The sequence below is a fragment of the Sturnira hondurensis genome, unplaced genomic scaffold, assembly GCF_014824575.4.
Source record: "Sturnira hondurensis isolate 20B ecotype Veracruz unplaced genomic scaffold, ASM1482457v3 Scaffold0001932, whole genome shotgun sequence".
Classification (NCBI taxonomy): domain Eukaryota; kingdom Metazoa; phylum Chordata; class Mammalia; order Chiroptera; family Phyllostomidae; genus Sturnira; species Sturnira hondurensis.
In genome coordinates, this window is record NW_028074563.1 from 173,632 (window position 1) to 190,954 (window position 17,323).

The 17,323-nt window shown below is 45.4% G+C and overlaps 1 pseudogene and 1 gene segment (V, D, J or C); one reads left to right on the top strand and one right to left on the bottom strand.

The window, feature by feature from the left end:
- The first annotated feature begins 7,567 nt into the window (after positions 1 to 7,567).
- LOC118981406 (immunoglobulin lambda variable 2-18-like) lies at positions 7,568 to 8,577 on the top strand (annotated as a pseudogene).
- A 7,778-nt stretch (positions 8,578 to 16,355) lies between these two features.
- Positions 16,356 to 17,323, bottom strand: part of LOC118981411 (immunoglobulin lambda variable 2-18-like) — a 32,483-nt gene continuing 31,515 nt past the window's right edge. Inside the window, 1 exon segment of the V gene segment in view lies at positions 16,356 to 16,442. Coding sequence covers positions 16,356 to 16,442 — 87 coding nt within the window.

Below are 17,323 nucleotides of genomic sequence, written 5' to 3' on the forward strand. Positions count from 1 at the left end.
AAACCCTTCATTGTGACAGCCACTGGGCGCCCTCTGCTCTGCTTGTTCTGGAGATTACCCAGAGTCCTCTGGGAAATCCTCAGTTTAAATCCCTTGGTCTCCCACACCTGTGCAGACTGGCCTGGTTTCTGTTTTCAACCAATGAACTGGGAATGAAAATGAAGTGTTTTCTTTCTCCCTCCCTCCCTCCTTCCTTACTTTCTTCCTTCCTTTCTGTCTTCCTTTTTTTTTCCTTTTTCCCTTTTGTTCTTCCCTTCTGAGCCTCTAATATTTCACATAACGAAGGGATGTTTGAGGTGGGAATTTGAGTGAGAGATTTTGTCTCTCTCACCTTTGTACCTCTCCTCGAACTCCTGAGTGATTCCACTGGAAGCAGCTCTGCACGTGAAATGTCTTCCCTTTATGACAGAACTTTTCCAAATGCCTCCTTGGTTCTTTAAAATGTCTGTTGGATGTGGCCCCCATTCCTGAGGGATCTCCAAAGTATATGATTTTCATGATGACCAAGCTCATTTCTAGCTGTGATCCCAATTACAATGAGTCATAAACTACAGATACACATAATATGCAGGCCAAGCATTCTTTGGCCATTGAATGAGGCTGAGCTTAGGAGCCAGAAGACATGGTGCAATGACCTCAGCATTCCAGCCTCTGACCTCTCACCTTCAGCCCTGAGAACCCCAGGTCTTGAAAATGAGATCACTCCCTGTCAAATCAGGGTGGATGATCATCCTGTTACGGTAAGAAGTCAGGGCCGAAACTGGAGAAAGCAAAATGTTTCCTTTATTTACGCGTGGGGACACACAGGAGGCAGTCTCCGGATTCTGGGCCCAGATCAGCAGGGGCAATTGCTTATATAGGGTGAGGGGTGGTCTGTCACTTGACCATTACTTCTGGTGGGAAAGGAAGAAGCAGCTCACAGAAGCAAAATGTCATCTCTAACTCACAGAGTCACAATGTTGTCTCTAGCAATCCTTATCTCTGACATGCAGGGACAAGCAAGAAACAAAGGAAAAAACAAACAAACAAGTCATTCCCTGGGTGCTTTGCTATGTTGTAAAATACCTGCCAGTTTCCTCTAACAATCCTACCTGCAGTTACATCTGTGTTATAACGTCTCTGTTTAAGCTACTAGGTCACATTTTTCCAGTTACACCTTTCTTTCCCTATAAAGGACTCAGTACCTTCATGTTGAATCATCCAGGCTGCAAGAGAGACACTTGTGGACCCTCCCAGCTGGGTCACAGCACAGTGGGAAGGGGTCTCTGCTATTAGAGGCACATGATAATGTCTTGAGTCACAGCCCTGAGTCTGTGTAATGCTGGTCACAGGGTGAGGCTGCCTGTAGGGTGCGTGTGTGATAATGTTTGTGTTGAACAGCAGCAGAAAGTGGCGTGACAACTGCTCTGATGATCCTTCTTTTCATCAGAGGTATGTTCTACACCTTGACTGTAATAGCAAGACCAGTATTTTATATGTTGTTTCCATGTGATAGGAAGGCAGGTGCTCCTGTAACCACTTCTAGTGATTCTCCTGTAAAGTGGGACCACAATTTCCTGCTGAGAAGGTAGTCACTATTTTACAAGAGGGACTCTTACAAGAAGAGCCAGTAGCTAGATGTTGAGTGAACAGCATCTGTCTAACATGACCCATTTGTAGCAAAAATCACCCTGTGTTTCCTGTGTATTCGGACTCTCCAACTGTGGGAACAGCCCCCTGCTTTTTCTCATATAATACAACAAAATGCCTGTTTAAGTCTCTTTTCAGAGGGGAAGAGAAGGGTCATTTTTGATGGAAGAGGTGAGACATGTTCTACATCCAAACAGGCAATATATCCACCCAGCTTTCTCTGTTCAGAAATTCAGCACCACAGGTCAGTGACCTTTCAGGGCTGTGCCAACACAGTGTGTGGCAGCTGCCACTCATTTTATGCTCTACTTCTTCTGGATATTTTTTTGTTAATTGCAATCTTTTTATCCTCACCCAAGGACATTTTTTTGTTGATTTGAGAGAGAAACGGAGAGCAGAAAAATTGATATATGAGGGGAAACATCAATGATTGCTTCCTGTACAAACCCAGACTTGGGATCGAACCTGCAAAGACTGGGGATTGATCCTGCAACCTTGGTCTTTACCCTGACCAGGAATAGAAACACTAAATCTTTCTGTACTGCGGTGATTATTCAATCAACTGAGCTGTGCCGACTGGGGTGTAACTATAATTTTTAAGGACTCATCATATTCATTTGGACTTCAGTATGGGTTTGGGAATAAGTATTTGTGTGTTTTAATTTATTTGCTTGGTTTTCATAGAAGATTAATCACAGTTAAAAGCGTTCATTTCGCCTACTTGAGCAGCACTCATTCTTAGTGTTCCTGACTCACGACTTGTCATGTGGTCACCCATACACAGAGCTATGTTAAATGAGAATGGGGGCTCCTGCAGCATGGGGGCTCGGAGTCGTTTCTGGTTCTGATAGAACCAGGAATGAGGACATGGTGGAACCTATGGAAGACCAGAGGTTTGCTTCTTGCTCTACTATGAGAGTAACTGGAATGGACCCAGAAGGCCTCTCCACAGTTTTCCCAGGAGAAAAAGATCCAGTTTACCTGATGCACAGGTGCAGTGATGGATCTCTGAACAACTCATTGATTACTACCGCTTCACTATGGTTTCACACTAGAGACATTATTCTCTAAACCAAGTCCTGAAGCCCATAAATGATCAGTGCACCAGCAGTGAAACCATTGCATCAAATAGAAAACTTGCACGTCCTCTCACATCCCATTTCCTCCTCCCAATGCCCGATGCTGCCACAAGTCTGTGCGCTCCCTTGGTCAGAATGTCAGTGCTTTTTGCTCTTCAGAATGTCTGTGATGCAGAATGAACAATGACATTTAAATAGTGTTCTCTGAGCATTTAAATTCATAGAACTTCCCACTATTATCTGAGGATGTTTCTATTCCAATCTGGCCAGAACCAGTCGTTCCTGATTTGTTTGTTCTCCAAATCTGACATTTCCCAGAAAAATACACCAGGCTGAGCATCTCTCTGTGGATGAGGGAGATTTTGCTTCAGAAAGTCACATAGTTCTGAGGTGAGGTATTTCAATGTACTATGTAGGGGGCACGAAGAAGATCGTATCCCATGTGACAGATGAACACACTGTGAGGACGTGTCTCGGAACTGGGCTCTTTTCCAGTCCTGACTTGTCACCTCCCAGAGGATCACACACAGAAGTCCACGTCTCCTTATCCATGTGACGGTAGTCACCCTGACTGAGCTCTCTCTCCCTCATGAGTATGTTGTATTTCAACATTGTAGGAGTCAATCTGTCTTCCTTGACCTGTTTTTTTAATCCATTTTTCCTTCTGAAGTTCATTTTATTTCATGTGTAATGTTCCACACCCAGGCCAAGGTCTAGACCAGGAGCACAAAATCTGTGATAAGACGGTTAAGAGACAAGCTCAATTGTTCTGAGGGGAGAGTCTGGGATTACCTCGTTGGGCGGTTGACACTCCATTCTGACAGAGGATCAATGAGCCTAGATGGATGTAAGGGTTCTCTAGAGACACTGTTACTGAGCTGGAATGGAATAAAAAGAGGAGAGGGAACAGAGCTCCCACTCAACTGCCTTCTTAGGTGCTTGGGTGGAATCATCTGTAGCCACCAGGGGGCAGCGTTGTCTAAATTCGGAGGAAGCACTGTGGTTTACCAGACCTGTATGAAGTCTTCTTACCTGGAGATTCCCCTGAGTGGGGGATTGAAGAAAGGGGATGCCCTGTGTGTGCTGTGTCCATTTCTAAGTGGCAAAAATGCTCATGAGCCTAGACACAGTAGAGTTTGCGTCAAGCTATGCATGAGAATTCATTTCAACTGAGGAGCTTAAAAAGAAAGGTTGAGAAAGAATGAGAGATGCTGGGTTTGTCTTAGGTCCTTGGATAAGGGAGTGGCTGGGTATTTTTTAGCCAACATGAGACCTCATCCTCACCCTCCTTGCAGATGTCTCAGAGGGAAAGTCCCTGAGTTCCTCATTCAGGGACCACCTTGATTCCTACCATAAGAAGGACAGAGACTTCTAGGTGGGGTGGATTTCCTAGGCAATCAAATAATAGTCTGAGTGTGTCCTGAGTGACAAAAAAAAAAAACATGTAAATCTTCTGACAAAGCATCAAAATTCTCTCAGATTATCTGTGTGGTCTGCTGAGCAGAAATGTAGATATCAAGGGTGAGGTCAGAGTGCGGTGAGGGGAGGCAGTGCAGGAAGCAGATTTGCATGGAGATCACTCCTTCCACTGAGGAAGGAAGGATCAGTGGGGGATTCTTTGAAGGCAACACACTTGGGGGTTTCCACCATGGCCTGTTCTCTGCTCATCCTCACCCTCCTTACTCGCAGGCTCCTGGGATGCACTGGTGATCAGCTCTTACTCCTGTGGAAGCAGGTCACCTGAGGTGCCAATAAGGTGATACCATGTCACAGCACCACGTCGGGCATAGGCAGAAGTGGCCTTAAGATTTGAGGTTGTGTTATGAGAGATGGGGTAGGAGAGAAAGGGAGGGAGAGGGAGAGAAGTGCTTTCACAGACTTTGCAGGAAATAAATTTCTGTGGCTGACATTTCACTAACAACGGAATAGTTACTGAAGCATAAGGAGGGTTCTACAAGGGTTTCTACAAAAACAAGGTGTGGACTCGGTGGTCTCTGCTTTGGTCTTTTTCATGGTTCATGTGCTTGGGCTTAGTTGTGCTTTTTGAATCTATGGGTTTATATATATATTTTTCACTTTGAATGTTTTTGGTCATGAGATGTTCTCCTGCTATTTCTTCAACTTTGGAGACTCCATTTGCATGTTTACTAATTCTCTTGTTATCTCACATCTCACTGATAAGCTTTTAGTTTAAAAAATATGTGTTTATTTTGAATAATTTCCGTTGAAAAGCTATGCTCTCATAGTTATAGAAGATTATCTGTGATGGAGAAATGCCATTCCTGCCATCTAGTGTAGTTTTCCCTTTTAATGGGTTCATTTGTTATCTTCATTATTTTCTATTTCTTTACTAAGACTTTCCATTCTCATTCATTTGAAGAGGGATTTCTTTACTTAGGCCATCGGTGTAATAAGAGCTTAGTTTTTCAGTCTTGTGTCAGGTAAGCCCAACATATGAATCATTTCTGACTTATCATCGGTTGATCGTCTTTTCTTCACTTGCGGATGTCCTGTTCCTCATATGTCTAGAATTTAGGATTCTCTTCTGGATCTATCTTATGTTATGCAGTGAAACTATGGATCCTGTTAAATGTTCTGTTGACTTTTTTATTTTAGAAGATAATCTGCATTTGGGTTTGGCTGACAAGTTTCTCTCATTCATCTCTGAATGGGTGTTCAAATGTCCATTCTATTTTAAATTTCACCAGCACTACATGGATCCACAAACAGTTCGCCCCACCCAGGGGCCTTCATTGAAACTAGGCAGCCAGCTGCCTCTTAATTCTCCTCCAAAATCTGTCCTTGCATTTTGGGGTCCAGTCCACACAAGCACACTTCAGAGGTGGGCCCAGAAGTTCAGGAGCCATTGAGAAGGTTGTTTTCTCACGCTTTTTCTTACTACTTTCTCCCCAATCCCCCAATCCTGCTCTTAGCTCATCCTGCCCTTAACCAAGACCTCACCCTTGGTGTACTCTTGGACATGTCTGTCACTTATCATGTACAGTGGCACCCAAATAGTTTCCTCAGTATAGTTACACTCTGTAGAACTCTTATCCCACTTCCTTAGTGGACATTTCTGTTTCCATTCTGGGTACAATATGTCAGGCCTGACTGGGGTCAGTACCCCAAACCCATCTTTTCCCAGAAAAGCCTGCCATCTCTGTGTGGATGGAAGATATCTTACCTCAAGGAGGGGCAGAGCTCTCGGTGAAGTGGTTTCAATGTGCAGGGATGAAGGTTACTTACCCCCTGTGACAGATGGACACTCCCTGAGGAAAAGTCCTCAAAATGGAGCCCTTGGATTAATCCTGACCCCATTCTCTTTTTCAAAACTTCTCAAACACTGGAGTTCCACTCTTTTGGCTTATTGCATTATTTTCAGTCCTAGTGAACGTAGTCTTCTCCTTTGGCGAATATTTTTCCACATATAGAGAAGGCAATCGATCAGTCTTCTCTTCATCTAGCCTTCCAGGTGGGGTTGGAGCTATCTCGTGTCTAAGGTTTTCTCAGCCCTGAGGGGTCTATGACCAGGTAGCCGAGACCAGCACAATGGTCCTGTGGGGCAGTTCTGGACCACTAGGGACAGCAGCTAACACATTTTGTTCCTGAAGAAGCTGCTGACAACGAAAGAGGACAATAAACAGGACAAGGAGTGTTAAAGAACAACCTTCAACTGAGTGAATTTGAACGTCTGATTAGCTTTATTGCATGATTCATATACTGACCTGTATCTTGCTGAGTAGCTGGAAGGGCTTAACAAGGAGCATACAAAGTGGGTGTTTTCTACGTTCAGAAAGAGGGTGGGACTAAGAACTTAAAAGAATAGATTACTTCAGACAAGGGCACTTTCCCCTTGCAGAAGGCAGGGTTCTCATCAGGCGGATGACCTGACCAGCGCTGACCTTGAAATCCCAGCCTGCTAGGTTTAAAATTCCATCCCTGGGGCAGTTGAAACTGCAATTAAGTTGGGCATTAAGATTTGGTTACGTGATGCACATTACCAAAAAGGACTCCATTTTGACCAGTTATTTTGTTTTTAACACCCAGAATCAAGGAGCTTGGTGCTGAGTTGAGATGAAAACTAAGGAGCCTGGGCTGTGAGCAGAGCAGGGAGTGGTTTTCAGCAGCTTTCCTGGTATACTCTACCTCCTTAAGGTTTGTCACTCCAATGTTAGCCACCAGGTGGCAGCAAAGCCCAGATTTGTGGAGATCTTTGCTGTTCTTTACCCTGGCAGGTATTAGGTCCCAGAGCCTGTTTCTAACTGAAGTCCTCCAGAGGGAGAGTTCAGAAGTAGAGTGTCCCCAATCTGTACTGCGAGATAGGAGCATAAATGTCCCCAAGTCTCAGCCTCAGAGCAGTGCAGAGACGGAAGACATAGGATGAAGAACCAGGCTACTGAGGAGAATAGGAAGAGGGTGAGGGATGTGAACAACCACCAGCTCTGCCTTTGGTGCCTGAGAAGAAAACCGGTTAGATTTCTCCTAACCCCAGCCCTTCTGGACCCTGTCCTTTCACCCTTCAACTATGCAGAACAAAACGAAAGTACTGGGATTTCGAGTGTATTTAGCCAATGGAGCACATCCTGAAACCTGCAGTTGGGTGGATGGGGACCTGTTAAGTTCAAGTGCATTTCCTGGGCACTGTCATGGGCTCAGTCTTAGAAAATCCATATCAAAAGGGACTGAATGCCTCAGAGTGGCTCTGCTCCCCAGGATGCAAAATATCTAGAGCCAAGGATCAGGTCAGAGTGGAATGAGGAGACAGAAAAAAGAAGCTGATTTGCATGGAGGCCCCTCCCTCCTCTGAGGCAGGATGACAGAATAAGAAAGGTGTGGAGGAGCCAGGCCCAGGATTCCGGGCCAGAAGGCAAGGTTCTTGGGGGATCTCCACCATGGCCTGGACTCTGCTCCTTCTCACCCTCCTCACTCAGGGCTCAGGTGAGACCTCCAGGACAGGGACCATGGGGACATCTGGGCTCCTTCTTTGTACTGCTCTGCTCTCCTGGGCCAGCACTGAACTGAGCTCTGAGTGTGTTTTTCATCTTTTCAGGTTCCTGGGCCCAGGCTTCTCTGATTCAGCCTTCCTCCGTGTCTGGGTCTCCTGGACAGTCAGTCACCATCTCCTGTGCTGGAAGCAGCAGTGATGTTGGGTATGGTAATTATGTCTCCTGGTACCAACAACAACCGGGCACAGCCCCCAAACTCCTGATATATGCTACCAGCAGTCGGCCCTCAGGGATCCCTGATCGCTTCTCTGGCAGCAAATCTGGCAACACGGCCTCCCTGACCATCTCTGGGCTCCAGGCTGAGGACGAGGCTGATTATTACTGTGCTTCATACAGGAACCCTGACAGTGTTCCACAGTGGTGCAACTTCATGGGGAAGTGAGACCAAAACCTCCTTTGAACTCACTCAAGTCCCTTTAATCATAAACTCAGGCTTTCATTTGTTTATTCTTTCTTACTATTTTATTTTTAAATAATTGCAAACTTAAAATTTTAAAGATAATATAAAGAAATCTTATATAATCTTTTTACTGATTTACCGCATGTTAACACTTTACCATATTTGATTTTCATTATATTTCCCTATTTTTCATCTCAGTATATATATACATATGTGTGTAAGTATAGGTATTACACATATGTAATATACATACATAATACATGCACCCACACGTAACATTTATTTTCTGAGTTATTAAGCTATATGCACCAGCACCTCATTTTAATATCTATTTTTCTAGAATTCAAATCCCATAACATACACCATTTCAAGGTGTATAACCCTGTCCTTTCTGTCATATTCACGAGTATGTGCACACATTGCACTCTGTAACTCCAGGATGTTTTCATCCCCCTCAGTGTAAGACCTCATCCCTTAAGGTCGCTCCCGTCTCCCTCTTCTTTCAACCCCTGCCAACGGGTCACTTACTTTCTGTCTCTCAGGGTTTGTCTATTCCGGACATGGCACACAAGTGGGATCACACACTACCCAGTCTTTTGTGTTTGATTTTCTCTGTTTACCAAAGTGTTTTCAAGGTTCCTTCAGGTTGAAGTGTGTATCAGAACTTCATCATTTGTCCTGGCTGAATAATACTGCATTGTATGGATAGGTCTCATTTCATTTATTCATTAATCAATTGATGGGCTCCCATCAGTTTATCTGTCTCTTCTGCCACAACCCAAGGGCAGAGGGATCCTTTTGGGACCTAGGGCATGTAAACCCCGAGGTATACATCACTTCATGTGAGGAAATTAAAATATAATACTATCAGGGAGATCCATAGGCAGCAGCCAAAGCTTCATTTTTCTTTCATTTTTCCAGCCTTCTTGTAAGGAATTCCTGCTGAGGAGCATTTTTCTTTCTTCCTACCTGTTTCTTGAGCATGTCCTGGATGAAGCAGAGAGGGCTGGCAGGGGCCTGGGCCTTAGCTTCAACTGAGCAAGGGGACCTCGTCTTTGTACTGGCTGTTTCTTTCTCTTTCCCAGTGCCCAGTGTTCTAGGTGACTTTCCACCACGTCCAAAAGGCTAAAAGGACGAGTGTTTCACCTTCCACTCACAGTTTGTCATAAAAAACTCTGTCCCTGTCTACATTTGTTCTGAGCTCTTCTCTATGGAGCTAAGGAAAGGAAAAAATTTCAGGTATGTTTCAGTTTACTTTTCTAAATTCCTTTTGCTATTATATGCATCATTATCAAAGAAGAGTGTGTAAGATGAATATTCACAATTTAAGAAGGAATAAGAAATAGGAACCACCTCAACCCACCCAAAGCATATCCATCTCTCCCATTCCCCAAAGAGCCACTGTACTGGCTTTGGTGTTAATTCCAGTATTGCTTTTCTTTTCATTCCTTCCCTGTTCCTTCCTCGCTCTATGTCCACAAATGACGTAGATTTGAAACTGCCCAGCACGTGACTTTCTTCTCATTAGAATGGGATCCTCCCAAAATGGTTTCTGGTTCTACAGGGAAGAGATATTTGGTGAGCCTCTCTCCTGTTCTTCTGGAGTTCTCACTTAGGTCTAATTTCCTTGGCTATCTAAATACATTTTTAGCTAGACTTCACATTATGATGATCACTAAGCACACAAGAATTAACTATCTGTGCAAGATTTATTTGGACTTCTGATGGGTACTGGGTTTCAGTTCAAGAAGACCTGGTAGATGGCCATCCTCACTCTCTGGGTTTTAGTCCCGGAAGTCGCACTGTGCCCAGTGGGCCCTCACTCCTGTGTAAGCCAGAATGTTGGTCACTTTATCCACTAAATCGGTCTTTCTCACAACACTTCAATTTTTCAAAATTCTTTTTCATTATATTCTTTAGTTCCCAGAAAATGGTAACTACCTCCATGCTTTAATCCCATATGACACAAAGAATGATTTAGATCAACCCTGGAGCCAGGGTCACTGGTCAGAGCACCAACAGGAAGGGGCGTCTTCTCTTGAAGACAGAGAATACAGCCCTGAGTCACAGCCCAGCGTTGGTCCAATTCAGGACAGAGGGTGCAGTGCCTGTAGGGTGTGTCTTGTGGAGGCAACAAATAGGAAGTGGGGGAGCTGAGTTCTGGTCTTTATCTTTGGAGCAATCCAGCACTTGCCCGCCAAACGTAAAACACGACCTGTTTTTTAAATGAATATTCTACATGTGAGTAGGAGGTCAGGTCGCCACCAGTGCTCCTCCTGTATGTCTGATTCTGAGGTGGTGCAACCATTTCCTTTTCAGGGGGTAGTTAGGTGTTTTGTATTGTATTTTGTGCAGTATGGAGAAAACCAGTAGGTTGATGTTGAGTAAACAAGATTACTCCCCATAGGATATTTCTGGAAAAACCATCTTTCTGTGTATCTGTTTTCTTGATACAAGAAACAATTTGCAGATATGGCGACCCACATTTTCTCAAGTTAATACAATTTCTCTCTCTCTCTCTTAATTAATATTTTTGGTGAGCTTTTTCTAACTTTGTAAAAGTGTGCCAGATGATTTTCAATAGAAGAGATTTCAATGTTTCGGTGCCCTCACTGTAAAATCGCCCCCCAGGTGGTATCATCAGTGTAACCAGATGATCAATACTCAGATTTCCACTCAACTGCCTCCAGATTTCAGGGTTGGGTGTCACGTGTTTTCCACAGCATTTTATCCACATATTTTACTTTTCTTCTGAAATTGTGTTTATACAGAGAAACATCAGTTTTAATTTGTACAGAGAGATAAGTGAATTGAGGTTAATTGTGTATATGTTTAATTTATATACATCAAAGCAATTGATTAACAGGGACTTTTTTCTATTTGTCCTTTTCCTCCCAATGGATGGCACTTTGTTTCTTTTAACTGTTTCACAGCTTAATGTGTGGGCATATGTGTCCAGGATATTTCAAATGAAATTGGACACCTGTAGCTTGGAATGAGGATCCTCCATTTGCAGTAATAGGACATGGAACAGAGGTCAAGGTGGATCCTCACAAACGTCAGACATTTGCCTCTTGCAGAAAATGCCTGGACACCTGCTGTGTCCCAAAGGGGCCCTGCCACAGTGATTCTAAGAGACAAAAAGATTCAGACTTCTGGTCTCTGGTCCAGGCATGCAGGCCGTTCCTGGTGGATTTCTGAGCAGGTCATTGATTTATTAGCTCTCTCAAATGATACACATTACTGTCTAAACTAGTGTAAAAAGTAATGCAGCATCTAAATGTGGACAACACACAAGCAATAGTCACGAAGTTGAAAATATCACTTCCCCCAAACATCCTTGTCCTTCTCCCTCCACCCCAGAAGCCAAATTTCAGCCTCTCCCACCCTTAGCCATGAAGTCTCTTCCCTTGTTCAGCTGGAAATGTCTGTCATAAGATATTAACAGTGATGGCAAAATAGTTTTCTCTGAACATCCACACACCATAGAATACCTGTCCGTTCCCTGAGGGGACATTTCTATTCTGGGAGGATCAGTTACTGTAATTGGAGCCCTAGCACCAAACCAGTGTAACTCCAGACACCCCTTAGGTGAAGCACCTCTCTGTCGATGAACAGACTTTGCCTCAGGAAGGCACACAGCTCCCACGTCAGTGGTCAGTGTGCACTACGTGGACGAGACATGGAACATCACCTGTCCCATTGGACAGACTGACTTATCCAGAGGTCCCAGAGCTTGTGCCCTTAGAACAATCCTGAGCCAAGGTCGCTTCCTCTTGATCCTTTCATCTTGGAGTCCATGTCCTGCTAACTATTGCATCACTCTGAATCCTATTGAGCTCGCTCTCCTGCAAGCAATATTTCTCCTTTTAACATTTTGAGGAGCCAATTGGCCTCCTGTCAGTTCATTTTTCTTATGCGACCCTCCTGCTGGGGTTGATTTTGTTGTCTGTCCAATGTATTGATAGTAGGTGTAGGAGCAGAGCAGGGATTTCCAGCTCCCACTCAGGTGCCTTCCCTGGAACATGTCACACTGTCTATGGCTACCAGAGGGTGGTGAGGGTCTGGACATGGGGAAGGGCCTGGCTGTGGTTTAGCCTGAGCTGTATGAAGTCCTAGGAGCTGTGTCCCCCTGAGCATCTCTAAAGGGAGGTGGGGGTAGGGTCCCAAATCTGTCACACCCCAGTAAGTTCTTTATACAAGGTTCAATAAGTGCACTCCAGGGCTCAGACTCAGGACACAGCCAATGCACAGGCACGGCACAGAGCAGTGCATGAGAAGCCATCCCAGGAGAAGGGCCAGGGAGATATGAAGGAAAATGACAAGTGCTCAGCTTTTCCTGTTGTCCGTGGAAACTGAGCATGAACCTCTCCATTCCTGTCTTCCTCCCTCTCCTCACCTTCATCCCTCAGAGCAAGAAGCTCAAGTCCTAAGATTCCTCAGTGGGGAACCACAGTGATCCTTGCAATAGAAAAGAAAGGGAGACCCAAGATTGTCTTCGTTCCTGGGCTCTGTCACAGGCTCAGCTTATCCAGATGAAGAAAGTGAAGATCAAAGGCCTTTAATCCCTCAGCTGAGCTCTCTGACCACTGTGCAGAATATCTAGAATCAAGGGCTGGGTCTGAGGAGCCTAGGGACAGGCAGGTGCAGGCAGCAGATTTGCATGAAGGCCCCTCCCTTCTCTGAGGCAGGGGGAAGGGATAAGAGAGGTCTGGGGGAGCCAGGACCAAGTTTGGGGGCTCAGAGGCAGTGTTCTTGGAGCATCTCTGCTATGGCCTGGACTCTGCTCCTCCTCACCCTCCTCACTCAGGGCTCAGGTGTGGCCTCCAGGGAAGGGGTCCCAGGGGCATCTTGGGTGATCCTTCATCTCCTATTTTAGTCTCACCTGGGCCCCAGCACTGAACTTACCCAACTGTGCCTTTGCTCTTTTCAGGTCCCTGGGCCCAGGCTGCCCTGACTCAACCTCTCTCAGTGTCAGGGGCTCTGGGACAGTCTGTCACCATTTCCTGTGCTGGAAGCAGTAAAGACATTGGGCGTTATAATTATGTCTCCTGGTATCAACAGAACCCAGGCACAGCCCCCAGACTTCTGATTAGTTATTTAAATACTCTGTCCTCCGGGATCCCGGATCGCTTCTCTGGCTTCAAGACAGGAAACACAGCCTTCTTGATCATCTCTGGGCTCCAGTCTGAGGACGAGGCTGATTATCACTGTTTTTCATATGTGGGCAGTGGAACTTACCACGGTGGTGCAAGTTCATGGGGAAGTGAGACCAAAATCTGGCCTCCCCTTTCAGAATTACACCTCATTCTGAAGATGCTCCCTCACCCTGAGCCAGCGGGGTCATGCAGCATGGCCTGGCGTTCCCTTTGTTCTTATCTTCTCTGCTGCCATGAACTTCAGACAAAAACACTCTGTCTGAATGTATTTTCACCGTGTCATATTGGCTTCCTCTTGTCCTGTGTCCCCAGAGGCACATCCCTCTCTTCATTGTCAGAGGCAGAGTGAAGCACAAGCCTGCCTGGTGCACCTTCTGTTGTTTTCAGGGAAATCTGACTTTAAATTTTCCACCAACTCAGCTACTCACCACCCTGGATTCAGTTCTCCAGGGATGTAACAGTGATTGAAATAAACCTATTATACCAATCAGGTGGTATCGACAGAACAGACTGTACTAACAAACTCAGAGAAGATTCTTATGTTAAAAGTTTCTTTATAAGTATTTTATACACCCAAGCAGGTGCAGCTTCTGCCTAACCAAGCAATGACCCTGAAAACAAGAAATTGGGTGAGTGTCAGCAACAAACATCAGAACCCATGTTGACGCTGCCCCACACGTCCCGTTCCCAGATATCAGAAGTCAAGGTACAGAAGGGGCTTTGAAACCACATGAGGATTTCCACAGGAGGTGACACTGAACCCACACAAGAGAAACTGCACACACGTCTCCAGGAATTCCTCAGTTCCCCTCTCCCCACAGTTGCACTATGAAAACTAGCCAGGATGTCTGAAAGGCTAAGATGACTTTTGAAACGACAGTCCCTCATCTTCCAGGTGGCTGCCACCTGAATAAAATCACTCTCTCTTACACCAGGTGCCCTCTCAAGTAATGGCTTTTGAAGCAGAGGGCAGCTGGACTTGCATTCAGTTACAAAATGACTGTCATATTCAACTCTGCATTCACCAATGTTCTAGTCACAATAGTTCCCTTTTGGGGTCATTGTTCTGCACGTGTATTCCCAAAGCAACAGCACCTGAGAGAATGTCTGCACATTGTTGAGAGAAGGAAGATAAGCAGAACACATTTTTCTTCTCATTGTCCCTCATCTTTGACTGAGCTTGGGGCTGAGCTCGGAGAATGGGACTGGATGACTCCCTGGTCTCTAAGAGTCTCCCTGCCCCTCGCTCCTGCCCTGCCCCCACCCAGAACCCTGAAACCCTGTCTGGGACACAGCCCCATTCATACACTGCCTCCTCATTCAAATGACCTCTTTTTAAAATGAGCTCTTTGTTCCACAAGGGAAGAAACAGCAGGCTGTCCTCAGTTCTTCCAGGACCTTCCTGTGTGTCCTGCTTCTTTGGGGAACCTGCCAGGTTGCTACCTGACTCCCACTTCTCATGAACCCCGAAGTACACCAAGCCCTACATATCTACGCAGGATTCTGTTGAATTCCTTTGAAAACAGCCTTAAATTCTAGAATGCCTGATAGGGTGACCATGTCTTCCCAGTTCTAGAACTTTCCCAGACTCTACAGTGTCAGTCTAGGCACTAGCCTCATTCTTGGGCAAACCAGAATAGATGTTCACCTTCCCTAATAACTTTCTCAAAATGTTTTTCATCTTCAGTTATGTTCCAATCTTGTCCCAGTTACCTTTTTTTACTCCCTGCCCCCACAGTAAATGACCAGCACCTCAATCATCTAAGCAGCTGAGTCACCAAACAGTGGGCAAGGGCCTCTGTTCACAGAATCTGAACATCTCAACTCATGGCCCCTGGTCTATTTCAAGCTGGTCAGAGGCAGCACCCATGCAAAGGGCATGTGTCTCTGCAGAGGAAGCCTGTAGGCAGTGGCAGGGCCATTGGGGTTTTCACCTGTGCCTGTGAGCCATCAGAGCTCCACAGGTGTGGTAGGGCTTCTGGGCATCTTCACAAAGTGAAGATAATCTGTGGAAGGGGAGGATGTTTGAAAACCATGTATCCCACAAGGGGTTAATATCCAAAATGTGTCAGAAAAATACATTTCTAATGTGTTTATGGCCAGAGGTAGGCTTGGACTTGAAGCCAGTCTCTGAAGAAATGAAAGGCCCCACCCTCCCATGCAAACTGTGAATTGTAGAGACACTGTCTCCTTGATGTTTGTGTTTCAAAGATCTGTGGCTCAGGTCCTAGAGAAAGACCCCCCTGGTTGTTAACCCACATAGCGGCTTCTTTAGTTATTTTGTAGATTTACATACAATTTGAAGAGGACCGGAAAGAATTTACAACACAAGTTTTCTATACTAAATGCCAAAAAACAGGAGAGGATGGCTTCCCTTCCTCTTTGACTAGGGAACACCCTCCCTCATAAGGTTTTTATTTACTATTACACAATCAGAATACATTTAGAAAAGAATTCATTTGGGGGGAGTCACGTAGTAGGCATCCAGGCATCACTGTAGTCTCATCTATGAGTCTCTGAATGATTCCACACTGAGGGCCATCGTTCCTGCTTCTCCCCTGCTGTGTGGACATGCCCTGGACGTGCTGAGGGACAGCAAGGAAGGACCTACTCTGCTTCATCAGAACAGCAGGAGGTGGGGCTTTGTCCTTGAGCTTGGCTCTTTCTCCTTCCTTTCCAGTTACTTTGTTCAAGGATTCCTGGTGAATTTGTTGCCATGGACTCCAAAAAGCCCACAAGGGCAGTTGTTTCACATTTTCTTGTGTTTGCTCATGGGCACTTTGTCAACTTCTGCATTTATTCTGCCTCTCTGTTGTAGGTAGGAGAAAAAAAAGCATTCAGGTGCATTTTCCTTTTATGTTTCTAAATTTCTCTTATTGTAAGCATATCATACCTGAAGAAGGGTGTGTGAAGTGATGATGAACGATTTAGAGAGAAGGACAAATGGAAGGCACATCTACCCCACGCTACCCCTACTCACGCAGGATACGAGTGTCTATACGACCCACAGTGACTAGGGTCCTGCATTGGTGTTAATCCCTTCTTTGCTGTTCTCCATTTTCTTTCCACCTAGTTATCATCCTCAAACAATTTGCAATTTCCAAGCACAGAGTAGAAAGCAACACATGAGATGATGGGGAAAAAGGATAATGTGTCTATCAGATGGGCCCTGGGAGGGGCCATTAACCTTGACAGAGGCTCAGGGTCAATGTTGGGGGAGCTTCCCTGGGAGTTTACGTGATCCCTTCATGAAGATGACACTCAAAGCCCAGGAGGGAGAGAAGGGGACTCGGAATTGGGCACATGGCCTTCCTAAGTAATGGGCAGGCACTGGGTCTGCAGCAGGAATATTGTCAGACGTTTTCTGCTGCCTGACTCAGCACGTTTTCCCAGCACAGTTTGCCATCACTCCTCTGGGCAGGGAGAGAGATTTAGCAGTTGCTGATGAGGACATTGGTGCACGTCTCATGTTGAGATGAACCTAGTTCACACCAGAAAGTGCAAATAAGAGTCCAGGCCGAACACATGAACCATTCAGGACAGTCCCCTTGGTGTCAACTCTGTGGGGATATTAGCTTCCTCAGGGATGAGCTTTGGAGTGTGTGAGGAAGAGTCTGGAACAAGACTATCTCCAGAGGGAGGCCGTCAAAGGGTGCAACATCTCTAAAGCCCAAGGCTTCTCATTACAATACCCACAGCATCTACAATTCTTGGATCCCTCTCAGCCTGAGTCATTCCCTTTGCCTTTTGTTAAGAAAGAGCTGGTGAGGGGAGGAGCCAGTGTACTGAGTTCTCTTAACCTTAATGCCAGCAGGGAGCGGGTCTGGAAGTTTTTCCGTTTATGTGACAACATCTACTCACTCTAATTTTTCTTTCCCTCGAGGCCATCACGTCCACATTCCCAACCCAAGGAGGATTCTCAGGGAGTAAAATTCCATGGTTGGTATTTTACTAATGAATGAAGGAATAGTTACAGAAGCCAAAGAAGGGTCTTGAAAAAGGTCCCTAGAACGAAGAATTGGGTGAATTTGCCTTGTGGCAGTTTTTTTT